Below are 16,044 nucleotides of genomic sequence, written 5' to 3' on the forward strand. Positions count from 1 at the left end.
GTTTAACCAAGAAAATCCAATCTTTAATAAAAACCCGACTTCAAATATAGATATAAAAATTACACCTGAGGAAAAATTGAAGTCAATTATAAGTGCTGAAATTTAAGTGTTAAATTAATATAATTATGTAAAAAGTGTTTGTTATTAAAGTAAATTTAAGTGCTAAATTTAATTTCATGGTTTGATAATGAAATAGGTTAAAGTCTTTAGGATGATTTCTTTCTATAGACTTAGAGTTTGTTTTATAGTGATTTAGAGAAATGGTTTTAGCCTAAAAAGTGTTTTTCTAAAAGCATAAGTTTTTGGTAAACTTTAGGAAATATTTTTAAAAATCTTAAAAATCACTTGTAATGTTTTATGAAAAAACACTTTCAAATAAAAACACTATCAAAGTACTTTTATAACCCGTTTGGTAGTGATTCTAAGAAACGTTTTTCATATTTTTAATATTTGAAATTTTTAACATTCAAGTGTTAGAAATACTAAAAATGCTTTATAGAATTCCTCCAAAACACACTCTTAGTCTTATATCTATTATACCATGGTTTTTTCACAAATCTAATATGTAAAAAGAAGTCAAAACATGAAAGTGTGGATTTAGAATGTGTTCGGGAGTGTTTTTATTTGAAATGTTTTCAGTGAAAGAATCTTTTTCAGAAAGCATTTTTAGAAGAATAACCAATGAAGTGTTTTTCTAAAAAACACTACAAATAATTTTTTAATATTATAAGTGATTTTTCAAAATTTTAAAGTGTTTTTTAAATTTTACCAAATAACTAATGTTTTTTTAAAAACACCTTTTAAGTAAAAATATACCCTCAGATAGAAGCATTCGTATGATAAGTGAGAATAATGTTTTTTTGATCAATTCAATATTTTTGAAATAAAGTACATGGCTGGTAAAGATAAAAAGTGGAGACTGCATTTATTCGTTTTTAAAAAAAAGGGCATATGTTTCCCTCATTTCTAAATGTAATAGGAAAGTTAATGGTAAAAGCATAAGCAGTATGAAAGACTTGAAACATGACTAAAAGGACTTACATTGTTGTACAAGTCTCAACTTTTGCCATATATACAGAATCAACCATCGGGGGGGTGCCCATGCATGAACAACTAGAATAGAAAACAAAAGCAAAATAAAGACCGGAAGGATGTAACCGGTGATAACTTCAAGCAATGAAGAACGATGTAGCACAGCTGCCAGGCCATCAACAAATGCGAACACCATTGCAACCATTGCAATCATGGTGAGAAAATTGCCGAAAAGTAAGTATGCCAGAACGGTCTTCTTATTTTTTGTAGGGAATGACGCAATGGAAAACATACCAATAGCACATATAGAAAGTACCATGGCAATGCTATCTTGTATGACAAAACTTTTGAAACTGTCCCTTACTGCAATTGCCATGTCTCGGTCCTTGCCCTTGGTTCCATTGGTAGGGAGCGACAAGACTGCCATGCCCTGGTTATTGCTCTCGTTCTGAATGTAACCACCAGGTAGTGTGAAACCTGCCGCGAAGGTTACGGTTGCTATGAGTGCCGCCACTATCATATGGCTTTTAATTGTTCTCTTTATTTCAGATATTTCTTCACTTTCTTTCCTTTCGCTGCTTCCACTGTCTTCCTTGATCTCTGGCGAACCTAAGGGTCTCATTCTAACTCTGGAGCTTCGCTCCCGAATCTGAAATTATAAATTTTTTGCAGAAAGCATGGATAGATATTCAATTAAAAGGGGTGAAATAATAATCCATGGTGCAATTTTTTTTAAGAGAAAAATCCAAAAAGTGGTAAAATAAATTGGATGTCAAAAACTAACAGTACATAGGAAATTGAAAATTTTGACGGCCTTACCCCTAATCTTACTAAGGTGTCCAATATCCACGTGAAGATCGTTTCTGGAGGTATGATATTGTTGTCATCCTTAGACAAGGGAGAAGTGTGAAACAGATGGAGGGGTGTCTTTCCTTCAACATTCTTCTCATTCATGAGTCCTCTCACCCTTAACCAGCGAATGTTTGACAAACCCGAAGTTACAAATATTTTTATTTCTGGCATAATCAAGTGAAGAACATTATTGCCCTCATCATCAACTTTCTCGCAACAATCTGGAAAGTGTGAGACCAGCACCTTCACTACGTCCACATGGCCGCGACTCGCTGCAATATGAAGAGCTGTCCTGTTTCCATGGTCTTTGACGCCTAGATAGACAACATACCTTTCAGAACTTCTCTAGCAATTGCTTCACTATTGTTGGATGACAACCACATATGCAGCAAAGTGAAGGGGAGACCACCTTTTTCATCTAATTCGTTAGTTAAAGCCGGCTTCCATTCCAGTATCTTCTTTGTCATTGCTGATAAAATAAGGAACAAAAAGAGATATAAAAAGGTTTAAGGAAATAAAGAAATAAATAAAAAGCTTCCTCTTGTAATTTGATTAGCAATAAAAAAAAATGGTGGATCGTCCAATACTTGGTGATTGAGAATCACCGAAGCGTGCAAAGCCGTCCGACCTTTGATGCCACTATGAGCTGGTGAAGCGCATTGTCTAGGATCATCTGCACCAAGTCTCCGAATCCACACTCAGCCAGCGATGTAAAGAGGAGTGTTGCCTGCGTATTAGCACCATAGGTGAAGTCGGGGTCTTCCTGAATCAATAACTTCACCACCTCAGGGTGATGATATCTCACTGCCTCGTGCAAGGCTGTGTCTTGGTCCTCATTTGTCATCCTCAGCATCACCTTACAAACTGCTGTACCTCCTCTCTCCGAGTCTCCTTCTTGAAGTTGTTTGGCAGCGTTGATCAGATTTTTCACCACCGTCAAATGCCCTTCTCTGGCTGCAAGGTGAAGTGGAGTGTCACCTTTCTCATTGGGTTGTTGCAATAGTGATGAAGGAGAAGGCAACTGAAGGATCCACTGAACGCAGTCCGCTTGACCGAATTGGGCTGCAACATGAAGAACTGTGTTCTTTTTTGGGGTTAGTTGGACATGAATTTCATCATATTGCTCAAGTACATGGATGTGACCATCTGCTGCAGCCACGTACAATTTAGGATCCATGAATGTGATCTTGGTCAGGCAACCATCTTCAGCTGCCGCCTGGTTGGTGATCTGGACTTCCTGAGCATCTTTAGCTGCAACCTGAATGGACTCTGTACTCAAGTTTAGTTTGGAAGTAGTGGAATCGGCCATTGTTGTTTGACAAGTATCCGTTCTATACTTTGCTCCGATGAGGCAGATCGAGGGAAACTACTCCCAATATTATTTCGCAATTCAGAGTTGCTCCCACTGTGACAGATGGGAAAGATGAAATAGTACCATGCTTGCAAGGTATTCCTCTTTTTGCTTTTTCTTTGGATGGCGGTGGAGGAGATTTGCCACTTAGTTTTTTTTTTTTTTTTGAAAATAAAAAAAATAAAAAGCCAAGCGGTTAACTTGGTGGTTGGATTGATGGTGACAAGGCCTTTCATGGCTGCAGCGGGAGACTGTTGTCCAGCGGCTGTTATGGCATGTGTGCGGCTGGGAAAGAAAAAAAGAAATGGGGAAAGTGGTTGTCTGAAAGCTGAAAGACTAAAAAAAAGAAGAGAAATTGCCTAGGAAAATTGTCCTGTGAGGAAAATAATAAAGATTAACTCGCACCATGGCGCCTGTAAGGTGTTCCTTTTGTGAAGCATATATCTACCTAGAAAAGTTATTTTATTTATTTATTTTTTTTGTCCATTTTCCTCTTTTGCTTTTTCTTTGGATCGGTGGTGGAGGAGATTTGATTTTTTTTTTTTTTCTCTCTCATTTCTTTTTCCTATCTTTTCCTTCTTTGGTTCTTTTTTGCTTTCTCTTTTCCACTCATCGGTGAAGGAAAAGCAAGTTCTTTTTTGCTCATTGGCGAGGGAAAAGGAAGTTCGCCAAAATTCGAGTTTAAAAGCAAGTTGGCCAAAATTCGAGTTTAAAATCAACTTTATCAAAATTCGAGTTTTCCAAAATTTGAGCTTAAAATTCGAGTTTGCCGAAATTCGAGTTTAAATCCGGATCAAAATAACACCTTTTTAAGTCTTAAAAAAGGTTTTTACTAAACTAATGATGAAATTATAATAGTTGATTAATTAACCACAAACACCAAAAAAAAAAGTATGATAAACAGATTAATTTACAACACTGGTATGATAAATAAATTAGCTTACAACATTGGTAAAAAATATATATAAATTAATTTATTAGACTAATTGGATAAATGATTTGATTATTTCTAAATATCACAATATTTATAAGAAATTTCAAAAGAATTTTATTCACATTTAAAAAAAATTTTGATCAATGATCTCAATTTATTTATTCACAAGGATTTAATTTATTGACAAAAGATTTGATTTTTATTCACATTCAAATTTATTTTTGAAATGATTTTTTTTTGTTTTTATTAAAATAATTTATTGAATACAATTTTAATTTTAAGAAGAAAATTTTTAATTTTGTTTTATTTACAAGAAAAATATTTTTATTTTTTATTTGCTTTTGCTAAAAAAGAAAGAATTTTTACAAATTTATTTTCAAGAAATATTTTGTTTCAATTTTTATTCCAAAAAAAATGATTTTCTACAAAATTAAAAAAAAAAAAAAAAAAAAAAAAAAAAAAAGAAGAAGAAGATATTTACATATTCATTTACAAAAAGAGATTTTAACCCAATTTTATTAAAAAGGATTTGTACAACTTGTACTTACAAAATTATTCTCAATCCAATTATATTTAGGAAATGATTTTATAGCTTTTATTGAAAAAGTAATTTTGAAATTTTTATTTAAAAAAAGATCTTATGTTTTTCATTTGAAAAAGTGATTTTGAAATTTTTATTTAAAGAAGTGATTTTACCCTTTTTTTTTTTTGAAAAAAATAATTTTGCAAAAGAAATATTCTATAGTTTTTACTTGAACAAAAGATTTTAACAATTTTTATTTAAAAAGCTTCCTAACAATTTTTATTTAAAGAAATATTTGACATTTTTTTATTAAAAAACATTTTAACAGTTTTTTTTCTAATTTAAAGAAATATTCTGCAGTTTTATTCAAAAATAAAAAATAAAAAGGTTCTTACAATTTTGTATTTAAAAAGTATCTTTGTAGTTTTTATTATGAAAAAGTTTTATAGTTTATTAAAAAAAAAAACAATTATAATTTTATTAAAGAAATTTCAGATTTTAGAAATTTGATGGCTAAAAATAAAATGGAATGAAAAATTGCAAAAAATACACAAAAGAATATGGACAAACTAAATGAAATAATAAGAAAGAATGGAGCTATCAACCTAAATTATTTTTATAAAATGTCAAAACCAAATAGAGATGAGGAAATGCATCCAATAGAGTATGGGTTTACAACAAGTCAATCCCAATGGTAGTGGCTCTTCCACATCTCCTAAACTGAAGTTGAAAAATAACACAACAAAGTATCTTACTCTCCCTCACAAAATACAATCACTTAGAAAATACAAGAGAAAAGAGAAGCAAAAAATGAGAGGGTTGTACTCCACTATGAATCGTCCACCACCTCTTCCTAAATCCCAAGGCTATGTTTTATTGACAGGATATAATAGGATATGTATATCTTAGGATATCAAATCCCATTAGATAGGATATGCATATCTCAGGATATGATTTCCAATGGAATATGATATCATTGGATATACATATCCTATGATATTTTAAGGTAACATATCTATATTATATTATATTATATTATATTTAATTTATGAAATGAATAAAAATTAATATGAAATATATATTATTTTTAATGTTTAAAATAAAAATTATTTCACATTCAAATATTTTTTATTTTAAAAAATGAAAATTTTGTTATGTTTAACAATATTCAAGATTAAAATATTTAAGTTTTACAAATATTTTTTTATATTATGTTATTTAATATATAAAAATAATTTTTATATATCATATATTCATATTATTTTATAAATATTTTTTTTTAGTTTTTTAATCATAAATTTAATTTATAATAAAAAAATTATTTCGTAAAATGAGTATATTAAAAAAAATGATAAAAAATAAATTTTTAATACATGAGATATATATATTCCATATCTTACCATGAAATTGATATATCTCATGTGAAAGAAATGAAAAAAAAAAAGTGGATAATATATCTCACCACTTATCCTATCCTATGTTCAACCGAACATAGTATAGGATAAGTGATATGATAACTTATTTAATCCTATCACTAGCCAAACATGAGATGATAGGATATAATATCCCCTCTCTTATCCTATCACATGCTATATCCAACCAACCAAACATGACCTAAGGTTTTCTACTTTATGTAGCCTTCAACTTGTTTCCCCATTGCTCCACGTGTTGATCATCCAACCTTATTTTTTAATCCTCCAATGGTCATCTCTCAATCAACCAATGCAAAATAAAAACCCACAAGAGAACAAGGACGAGCCCAAAGCAAATAACAACAAGCCCAATCCAATAAAAATCAAGCCTAAGTGAAATAAAACCCAATAACAAATATGCAAACAAGCCCAAAATAGCAACTGATCATACTAAGGCCTAGAAGGCCCAAATGAACACAAACCCAAAGTCCAATATGATCTAACATGCAAAACCTAACATTCATATCCATAACAAAAATAAAAAGGGCTTTGATCAACATCCAATATGCAAATTAGCCCAAGCTTAAAGTCCATAAACAAATCCAACTACTCAAAATTTAACATTTTAAAGATCTAAAGGAAGGGTTTTACCTGTGTTTGAAGTACCTTAAATGAAGATGGTGATAACTTAGTGTGAGATGCAACCATGGGAGAGGTGGTGCGTGGTGTACGGTACGGTGTGCAATGGGTAGTGGTGAAGAAAGGGGAAAAAATGGGTATGAGAGGGATGAGTGGAAAGGATAGAAAGAGAGAAGGAAGGAGAAAGATGTAGAGAAAGGGCTAACTCAAATCATGAAATATGTTCAAGAGACACCAAGGGAAAGGTGAAATATCATAAGACTGAAAGAGGGCTTTACTAAAGGAGAAGTTGAAACAATAACTATAAGAAACTTTGGAGACCTTTCAATCAAGAGAGATGAATGTAAGGGTGAATAAGAGATGGAAAAAGGAAGGAAAGGAAACTAATGATAGAGGGAATGGCTCACCAAAAATATAGAAAGATGGGATGCGACTCGTGGACCGAGACTACCTAAAACATATTTAAAAGAAGATAGGACATGGTCAATGATTGAAATCAAGGGAACTAAACGTCATCATAATGATGGTTTCATGTTGTGCATTTACGGCATAGAACAAGGATTACATATTACATAAATATATAATAATGATGATAAAATTGTCTTGGTGGCTAAGGGACCCCTTTTCACACTATAAGGCCTAGGCATGCGGCCAGCCCCTTGCACTTCAAATTTTTTTAATAGGCATTGATGTGGCATGCCCAAAAAAATAAAAAAGGAAGAATTCATCAAAATATCATGATAAAATTAGGAAATTTACAATAAATTGGTAAAAAAAACTCCCTGCCCCTGACATTTTCCATCTCCTATCTTTTTTACCAGAATTTTCACGTTGATGCCCAGCAAAATATTCTTACATATCACTAATCACTTAAGGTTTTCTATTTTTTTTTCCTTGGTTCCAACCAATGAAAACCCTAATGGACCTAAAAATGGATAAAGGCCCACCAAATATTACTTGTTTTTGGAGACCCCACACACTATAAGTCATTCATCACCAACTCATACTAGATCCAATTGCATTTGATTGTAATTGAGAGAATAACCTAAGTGATTCTACTTTACCCTTTTTTTTAAGCAACTCTCATCAACTAGCAATACTCGGATGTGAACCCTTTAATATGTGGTGCCTGTTATAGACATGGAATTTGAATCAAATTTAAGATGCAAGTTTGTTTACTCAATTGACAAAGCGGACCTGAATTAGGTTACCTTCACCTTGGGGAAAAAAAATACTAGAGTCTAAAGTTGTAAGAAAAATATTGGGATCTCTCTGAAAGATTTAGCTCACATGGGTTCTAATTGATTAATTAGTCTAATTAGATTATGATAAATTAATTAGCCCAATTCAAAAAGACTGTTCACAAGCTCTTGTCAAATCTTACGTATTTATAAAAATGCCTTTATATACAATAGTGAACAAAAAACTTAAACAACCCTCATAAACCATACTATCAAGGAATACTAGCTTGAGTAAGGACAATTAGTACCCATAAGCAAATACTGGTCCACTTAGAATCCAATTTTGAAATTTGATTCAACATCTCACTATAAAGAATCAACTATACTCTAGTATCCCATGTAATTATAACGAGACAAAAGTCCTTGGATCCATAATTATCTACTATATGTAGGCTCCCTATGAATTAGTATTTGTAATTTAATAAAGTGAATGTTATCAACCTTTTAAGATTACATTTACAATTCTTGAGTCTCAGTTCCTTCTATTGTATGATTAACTTAGGCTTAACTCACAAAGAACATGTATCAAGTTCCTACTATGGAATTACTACTACCATAGTTTTTCCTGAATACACTTCCTTAGAATCATCCAAAGAGACATACTGTTTCAATCTCCATGAGATATCATGGTGCTTTATTGAAAAAACCTATTACCGCCACATTTCATCAACAATGACCCAATCCATAGAGAATATATGATCATATTAGGGTCTCATTTGTAGGTTAAAGACATTGCAAATTTTGGCAAAACTTAATATTTTCTCAAGGTTGAAAGATCATACAATATAGCAACATGGTGAAGTCATGAATGCTCGATATACCACAAGAAATTTGACATCTCCCAATTAAAATATACTATTGGGAAAAAAAATTGTCCCTACATGTATTCCCAATACATGATAGTTAGGGAAATATGTGTTGCCAAAAGTTTGGTGATACGATTTTTTCGTGGCCAATAAAAAGTTTTTGGCAATAGATTATCCAATGGAGTTTTACATAGTCGCTATTGCCAATAGATTACATCAGTTGGAAAATATAAACAAAATAGAAGTTTTGAGCAACGGATTATCTAATGGAATTTTATTGTCATTATTGCCCATGGATTAAATCAGTTGAAAAATGCAAAAAAAAAAAAAAAAAAACTCACTCTTACCAACATAACAAGTTTTTTGCTATAAATAAAGAATAAAGAAGATTTAATAATTAATTTTCATTAAGTTACCGACGGATAATGTGTGTCACTATCATCAATAAACTATTGGATGATGTATGTCACTATCATCAATAAACTACTTGTTGAAGAAGATGATTTCAATTAATAAACGAACAAATTAAATAGATATTTATAATTTTTATAAAATATTTGAAAATTAATAAAAATAATTCCATATAAATTAATATTCCACACTCTAGCAATTTAAATTATATTTAACCAATTGAAAATAGTAGAAATTAAACTTATCTATACACAAATATAAAATAAATTTAAATATTTAAACCTTAAAAAGTAATATAAATTTTGATAATGGTTATTCCACCACAAAATGTTCATTCAATCCACAAGGTTTTAAGAATCAAAACCTAAACCCTATATTGGCTACTCTTTTTATCATAAGTATATATTTATATCCTAATTATTGGCCAGTATTTATGGACCTGTTTGATCTAAGTTCTCATAATAATTGATATAATTTTTAAATTACAAATTATTTCTAAAAACTGCTAGGTTCGATAAAAAAATTTGGTACTAATTGACTCAGTATTATTATATTTTTTTTTTACAATTTGTTTTAAAGAAAATATTATCAAATATTTTTATTTTTAAAATATTCTTTATTTTTTTTTTAAAAAAAAGGTATAACTTATGGTTTTATTAAGACCATATTTTATTATTTCTACCGCTTTTTGGAGCATATAAGCTGAAACAATAAAAAGAATATTTATAGGGAACATCTTTCACAATTCTTAAAGAGTTAGTCCACTAATAGATGATTTGACTCATTCACATTTGGAATCCATATTATGAAAAATCCATATTATGAAAGGATACACTGTTGAAGAAATAACTAAGTTTCAGTTCCCTCGAGTACTAAATTAATCTTTCAAGGAACAAAGGGGCTTTCAAATTCCCTTGCTAAAAAGAAGATCGAAATAAAAAGAGAGTTGGGACCTTAGTCCATTATAACATCAAATCCTACTAACATGTCAACAATCGAGCATGTTCATCCCTTGAGTCTGCTTCCATTGGCACGAGTTAGAGTCCTCTTCTTCAGAGCTCTATCTTCGTTGCTTTAAGCTACTTTTTGGTTTGATTTTCTAGAACGAGCGAAATGCATAACTGAGCAGTGGACTATTTTTTTTTTTTTAAGACAGTTCGCCCTTTTTGATAGTCCATTGCAGGTTATTCTGGGCTATGTCAAACAATAGATCTTTCCACTAATGATTCCATTCTCCCATCGAGAGGCTATGATACTTGTAAGATTGTCCATTCATATGAATGTATTTTTTTTTTATTTTTATTTTTTATAATTTACAATCCATTTAAAGTAAATTAAAAATGTATGCAAAATTTTAAAATGTAACAATTCATTGTTAAAAAGTTTAAAATGTTATTATTCCTTTTTGATAAATAAACAAATATCTATATATATATAGTCTAAATATTTATTTTAAAAAATTGACAATAGGAGGAATTTTTAATGAAAGGTGAAAGAAAAAAAAAGAAAAACATATCTTGTTTTCAATGATAGTTAGAAAATAAAAGAAAAAAAGAATTTTTTTTTCTTGGACATTTACTTTTATGAGGAATGAAACTTGGGTAATTGGATTGGTTGGCCTGATTTGGGCCTATTTTTGGGCTCAGCCAAATATTGTACATCTATGGTTCCCATTGATATGAACCCCGAAATTTGTAATCCACAATTTCTTTAAGCTATGTTTGGTTATCAGAAGATATTAAGGAAAATTGTTTTCTCATATTTGGTTTCATCATAAAAAACATAAAAGAAAATCAAATATAATTAAAATTAATTTAAAATTTTTATATTTTTAAATTACTTAATCTTGTTATAATAGAGATAAATAAGTAAAATGAGTTTGAGGAAATGTAAAAAAATAATTTATTAAATTTAAATCTACTTTTTATTTTTCTTTATTTTTTATTTATTTTTACTTTTTCTCTCTATTTTCTTTCCTTCACATTTTTCCTCAAGTTTTTCGAGAACCAAACATAACCTTCAACTCTCTCTCTCTCTCTCTTTTTTTTTTTTTTTCTTTTATCATTTGATTTGAAGACAATTAATTTTTTTGTTTAACCAAGAAATAGTCCAATATTTAATAAAAACCTGACTTCAAATATAGATATAAAAATTACACCCAAAGAAAAATTAAAGTCAATTACAAGTGCTGAAATTTAAGTGTTAAATTAATATAAGTAAAAAAGCGTGTTTGGTATCATCGTCAATTTAAGTTCTGAATTTAATTTCATGATTTGATAATGAAAAAGTTAAAAATCTTTAGAATGATACATATCTTTTTACAGACTTAGCCTTATATTTATCATATGATGGTTTCTTCACAAATTTAACAAGTAAAAAAGAGGAAAAAAACATGAATGGGTACATTTAGTAAGATAAGTGTAGTGAGAATAATGCTTTTTGATAAAAGAGTTCCTGCTAAGCTTATGGGCATGTACCAGGGGCATCAATATTATTAAAATAAAGTACATGGCTGGTAAAGATGTCTAAAATCATACGCATTCATACGCATATTTTTCTCGGTAATTTACAAATGTAATAGGAAACTTTACGGTAAAAGCATAAACAATATGTAAGACTTGAAACATGCCTAAAATCACTTACATTAATGTATAAGACTTGACTTTTTTGCCATACAGAATCCACACTGGGTTGGGTGTCAATGTAAGAAACATTGGAACCAAAAACAAAAGAAAGAAGAACCAAGGGATGATAGTGGTGGTACCTTCAAGCAATGAAGAAGGATACAGCACGGCTCCCAGGCCTGCAACAAATGCAAACACCATTGCAATCATCGCAGACATGGTGAGCGCATAGCCGCAGAATAAGTATACCTGGGCGACCTTCTTATTTTTTATAGGGAATGACGCAAAGAAATAAATACTAATAGCGCACATAGAAAGTAACATGGCTATGCCATCTGCCATGACAAAAATTCTGAAATTTTCCCTTACTGCAATTGCCATGTCTCGGTCCTTGCCCTTGGTGCCATTGGTAGGGAGGGACAAGACTGCCAAGCCCTGGTTATTGCTTTCGTTCTGAATGTAACCACCAGGTAGTGTGAAACCTGCTGCGAAGGTTACGGTTGCTATGAGTGCCGCCACTATCATATGGCTTTTCATTGTTTTCTTAATTTCAGATATTTCTTTACTTTCTTTGCTTTCAGATATTTCTTCACTTTCTTTGCTTTCAGAAATTTCTTTACTTTCGCTGCTTCCACTGTCTTCCTTGATCTCTAGCGAACCTAAGGGTCTCAGACTAACGATTCTGGAACTTCGCATTCGTCTCTGAAATTGTAAAATTTTTACAGAAAGCATGGAATTCAATTAAAAGGGGTGAAATAATAATCTATGAAGCAATTTTTTTAAGACAAAAATCCGTCCTTTTTTTTTCTCACTATATATGATACAAAAAAAAAAAGAAAGAAAAAAAAAGTGGTAAAATAAATTGGATGTCAAAAACTAACAGTACATAGGAAATTGTAAATTTCGACGGCCTTACCCTTGATCTTACTAAGGTGTCCCATATCAACTTGTACAACGGTTCCGGAGGTATGATACTGTTGTGAAATAGATGGAGGGGTGTCTTTCCTTTACCATTCTTCTCATAAGTGAGTCCTCTCACCCTTAACCAGGGAATATTTGACAAACCCGAAGTTAAAAATATTTTCTTTTCTGGCATTATCAGGTGAAGAACATTATTGCCCTCATCATCAACTTTCTCGCAGCAATCTGGAAAGTGTGACACCAGCAGCTTCACTATTTCCACATGGCCTCGGCTAGCAGCAATGTGAAGAGCTGTCCTCTTTCCAATTCCATGGTCTTTGACGCCTAGATAGACAACATACGTGTCAGATTTCTCTAGCAATTGCGTCACTATTGTTGGATGACAACCCACATATGCTGCAAAGTGAAGGGGAGACCACCCATTTTTATGTAATTCTTTAGTTAAAGTAGGCTTCCATTCCAGTATCTTCTTTGTCATTGCTGATAAAATAAACAAAAGAGAGAGAGAAAAAAAGATTTAAGAAAATTAAGAAAATAAATTAAGTCTCCCCTTGTAATGTGAATCGAGCAGTAAATAAAAATGGTGCGTCCTCCACTACGCACCTGGGTCTTTGAGAATTACAGCAGCATGCAAAGCCGTTCGACCACTGAAGCCACTATGAGCTGGTGAAGAGCAATTGTCTAGGATCATCTGTACCAAGTCTCCGAATCCTCACTCCGCAGCGATGTAAAGAGGAGTGTTGCCTTCAGTATTAGTACCATAGGTAAAGTCGGGGTCTTCCTTAATCAATAACTTCACCACCTCAGGGTGATGATTTCTCACTGCCTCGTGCAAGGCTGTGTCTTGTTCGTTATTTGTCGTCCTCAGCATCACCTTCCAATCTGCTGCAGCCCCTCTTTCCGTGTCTTCTTCTCCAAGTATTTTGGCAGCGTGAATAAGATTTTTCACCACTGTCAAATGCCCTTCTCTGGCTGCAAGGTGAAGTGGAGTGTCACCTTTCTCATTGGGCTGTTGCAATAGTGATGAAGCAGAAGCCAACTCAAGGATCCGGTTAACGCAGCCCGCCTGACCGAATTGAGCAGCAACATAGAGAACCGTGTTATTTTTGGGGGTTAGTTGGACATGAATATCAACACATTGCTGAAGTACATGGATGGCACCATCTGCTGCAGCCACGTACAATTTAGGATCCATGAATGTGCTGTGGTTCCGGCTACCATCATCAGCTGCAGCCTGGTTGGTGATCTGGATTTCCCTAGCATCTTCAGCTCCAACCTGATTGGACTCTGTACTCAAGTTAAGGCTGGAAGTAGTGGAGTCGGCCATTATTGTTGAATGAGCAGCATCCTTTCTATATTTGGCTCCAAGGATGGGAAACAAGTTGACCAATTGTTTAATGGAGAGGGTGGCTCTTAGCTCAACCTCGGGAGAAGTGGATACTTTTTATAGGCCGCAGGCCAGAATGTTAGGCGAATGCTGAAGTATGGATTACTAAAAAGTTATAAGAATACTAAAAAGTTGTTTTTTATTTTCTTTAATTTAAAAACAATCTTCAAAAACAAGTGTCAAAAAATAAATATAATAAAATAATCACTTAGTATTTCCAAAACTTCCCACTTTGACAAACTAGAGATAATTTTTATCTTATCAACTTGTGAAATCGGATCAATTGAAAGCTAAATCCATTTCCCATACATCAACAAATAAACACAAAATTAAACGGTCAAATTTGTACACCTAAGAAATAAGTAAAATTAAAATAATAATCAATTTCTAACTAAAATAATAATTCATTTCTAATTAAAATAATAAGAGAATAAAACAAGCTTCAGTGATAATCAATTTCTTCCACTGGAAACAAATTAATAAATAAATATGACAAAGGGGAACAAACAAAACACCACCTACTACATACTAAACGAGTTACAACTTGTAGCCATGAAAGCGATCTTGGAGCCGACACTGTCATTTTAGTCCCTTCCAAACTTATTTAACCCAAACTCCTTTTTTTTGGCTTGATATTTGAAAATTTTAAAGGAAATATGAAAATGAAGAAAATAAAGAGAGAAAAAAATTCAAAATAAATAAATTATTTTTATGTATTACTTCAAATTCATTTATTATATTTTTTTCTTTATATAAAGATTAAATAATTTAAAATTATATATATTTTAAAATAATTTTAATTATATTTAATTTTTTCATATTTTTTTTATAATAAAACCAAAAGAAATTTATTTTTTTAATATTCTTTTTTTCATTGGCACTTTTGGATTACGTGAAATTTATTGTATCATCTATAGCACCTCACAATCTCCTCACATTTCAAAGGTGAGACTCTTTCAAGGTTACTTTCACTTTTTCAACTTGTAACTTATAAATTGATGAGTTGGTGGTACTAGTGGGAATAATTTAAATTTTTTATTTGCTTCTAGCTAGGGTTGACAAATTTAAGTGTTATATTTTTTATAACAGAGCAAGAGTCTCCATCTCTTGTTTTGATTTTCATGCCAATGGGAATAGTCCATTATCTTTTTAAGTGAAAACAGCGCGCCGTGCACCTTCAGGAAGGTGCACAAGCTGACAAAAGATGTGAAAAGTAGTCTGTTTTTTAATTTGTCAAAAAGCTGTAATTTACAAAATTTATATTGTTTCTATTATGAAAGGGTCCATATATATATAGAATATGTATAAAATATGATTTCGATATATTCTATAAAAAAAATTATAAAATGATTGACCTTTGGGTCATTTAAAATTTGTGCGCCTATTCATGGAAGTATTGCTTAATTTATTTAAATATAAATTTTATCATTAGTGTGGACACATGTACAACACCCTTTAATTATATTAAAAGAACATAATTAAATAAAATATAAGATGATGAAGATTTCAACACAGGTGTGGTTATTTGATGAAAGCTAATACTTAATACATAATTATTATACATGACTTTAAGTTAACTTATGTCTAAACAATCAACTTAAAACTTATTATCAAATTATTATTTTTAGTGTTAAGATTGTTTATAAATCTCTCTTAAAAAAATTATATTATTAAATTAACAATTTACCTTCACCAATACTAAAAAAATGGGATTAAGAAAAGAGAAATATAAAAATAAAGAGACATTTTGGTAGTGATTCTAGGAAGCACTTCCAACATTTTTAATACTTCAAAAATTTTTATCTTTTAAGTATTAAAAAAAATAGAAACACTTCTTAGAATCACTATGAAATGCACTTACAAATAATTAAAATAAAGTATTTTAGAGGATTTAGAAAAAAAATATTTATT

General features: G+C 31.1%; 3 protein-coding genes across 3 annotated transcripts; all 3 read right to left on the minus strand.

Annotated features, from left to right (window-relative positions):
- Positions 1–932: 932 nt before the first annotated feature.
- LOC117915269 (ankyrin repeat-containing protein At5g02620-like) lies at positions 933–3,193 on the minus strand. The gene is made up of 3 exons (XM_034830823.1): positions 2,513–3,193; positions 1,852–2,229; positions 933–1,681 (listed from the first exon to the last, which is right to left on the minus strand). Exons 1-3 carry the CDS (start codon positions 3,191–3,193, stop codon positions 1,028–1,030), a joined length of 1,713 nt encoding a protein of 570 aa, XP_034686714.1. The 3' UTR covers positions 933–1,027.
- An 8,647-nt stretch (positions 3,194–11,840) lies between these two features.
- On the minus strand, positions 11,841–13,504 carry LOC117915270 (ankyrin repeat-containing protein ITN1-like). Its single transcript, XM_034830824.1, has 3 exons — positions 13,350–13,504; positions 12,742–13,226; positions 11,841–12,527 (listed from the first exon to the last, which is right to left on the minus strand). Exons 1-3 carry the CDS (start codon positions 13,435–13,437, stop codon positions 11,841–11,843), a joined length of 1,260 nt encoding a protein of 419 aa, XP_034686715.1. The 5' UTR covers positions 13,438–13,504.
- On the minus strand, positions 13,459–14,073 carry LOC117915271 (ankyrin repeat-containing protein NPR4-like). The gene has a single exon (XM_034830825.1). It carries the CDS (start codon positions 14,071–14,073, stop codon positions 13,459–13,461), a length of 615 nt encoding a protein of 204 aa, XP_034686716.1.
- Between the last annotated feature and the right edge of the window lie 1,971 nt (positions 14,074–16,044).

This window comes from Vitis riparia, chromosome 5, assembly GCF_004353265.1.
Source record: "Vitis riparia cultivar Riparia Gloire de Montpellier isolate 1030 chromosome 5, EGFV_Vit.rip_1.0, whole genome shotgun sequence".
Classification (NCBI taxonomy): domain Eukaryota; kingdom Viridiplantae; phylum Streptophyta; class Magnoliopsida; order Vitales; family Vitaceae; genus Vitis; species Vitis riparia.

Coding starts and splice junctions, on each gene's coding strand:
- LOC117915270 (XM_034830824.1), bottom strand. CDS start 13,437: ATGATCCTAGACAATTGCTCTTCACCAGCTCATAGTGGCTTCAGTGGT. Junction 13,227..13,349: donor TGTAATTCTCAAAGACCCAG/GTGCGTAGTGGA, acceptor TTATTTTATCAG/CAATGACAAAGAAGATACTG. Junction 12,528..12,741: donor ACACCTTAGTAAGATCAAGG/GTAAGGCCGTCG, acceptor TTACAATTTCAG/AGACGAATGCGAAGTTCCAG.
- LOC117915269 (XM_034830823.1), bottom strand. CDS start 3,193: ATGGCCGATTCCACTACTTCCAAACTAAACTTGAGTACAGAGTCCATT. Junction 2,230..2,512: donor AGCTCATAGTGGCATCAAAG/GTCGGACGGCTT, acceptor AGCAATTGCTAG/AGAAGTTCTGAAAGGTATGT. Junction 1,682..1,851: donor ACACCTTAGTAAGATTAGGG/GTAAGGCCGTCA, acceptor TTATAATTTCAG/ATTCGGGAGCGAAGCTCCAG.
- LOC117915271 (XM_034830825.1), bottom strand. CDS start 14,073: ATGGCCGACTCCACTACTTCCAGCCTTAACTTGAGTACAGAGTCCAAT.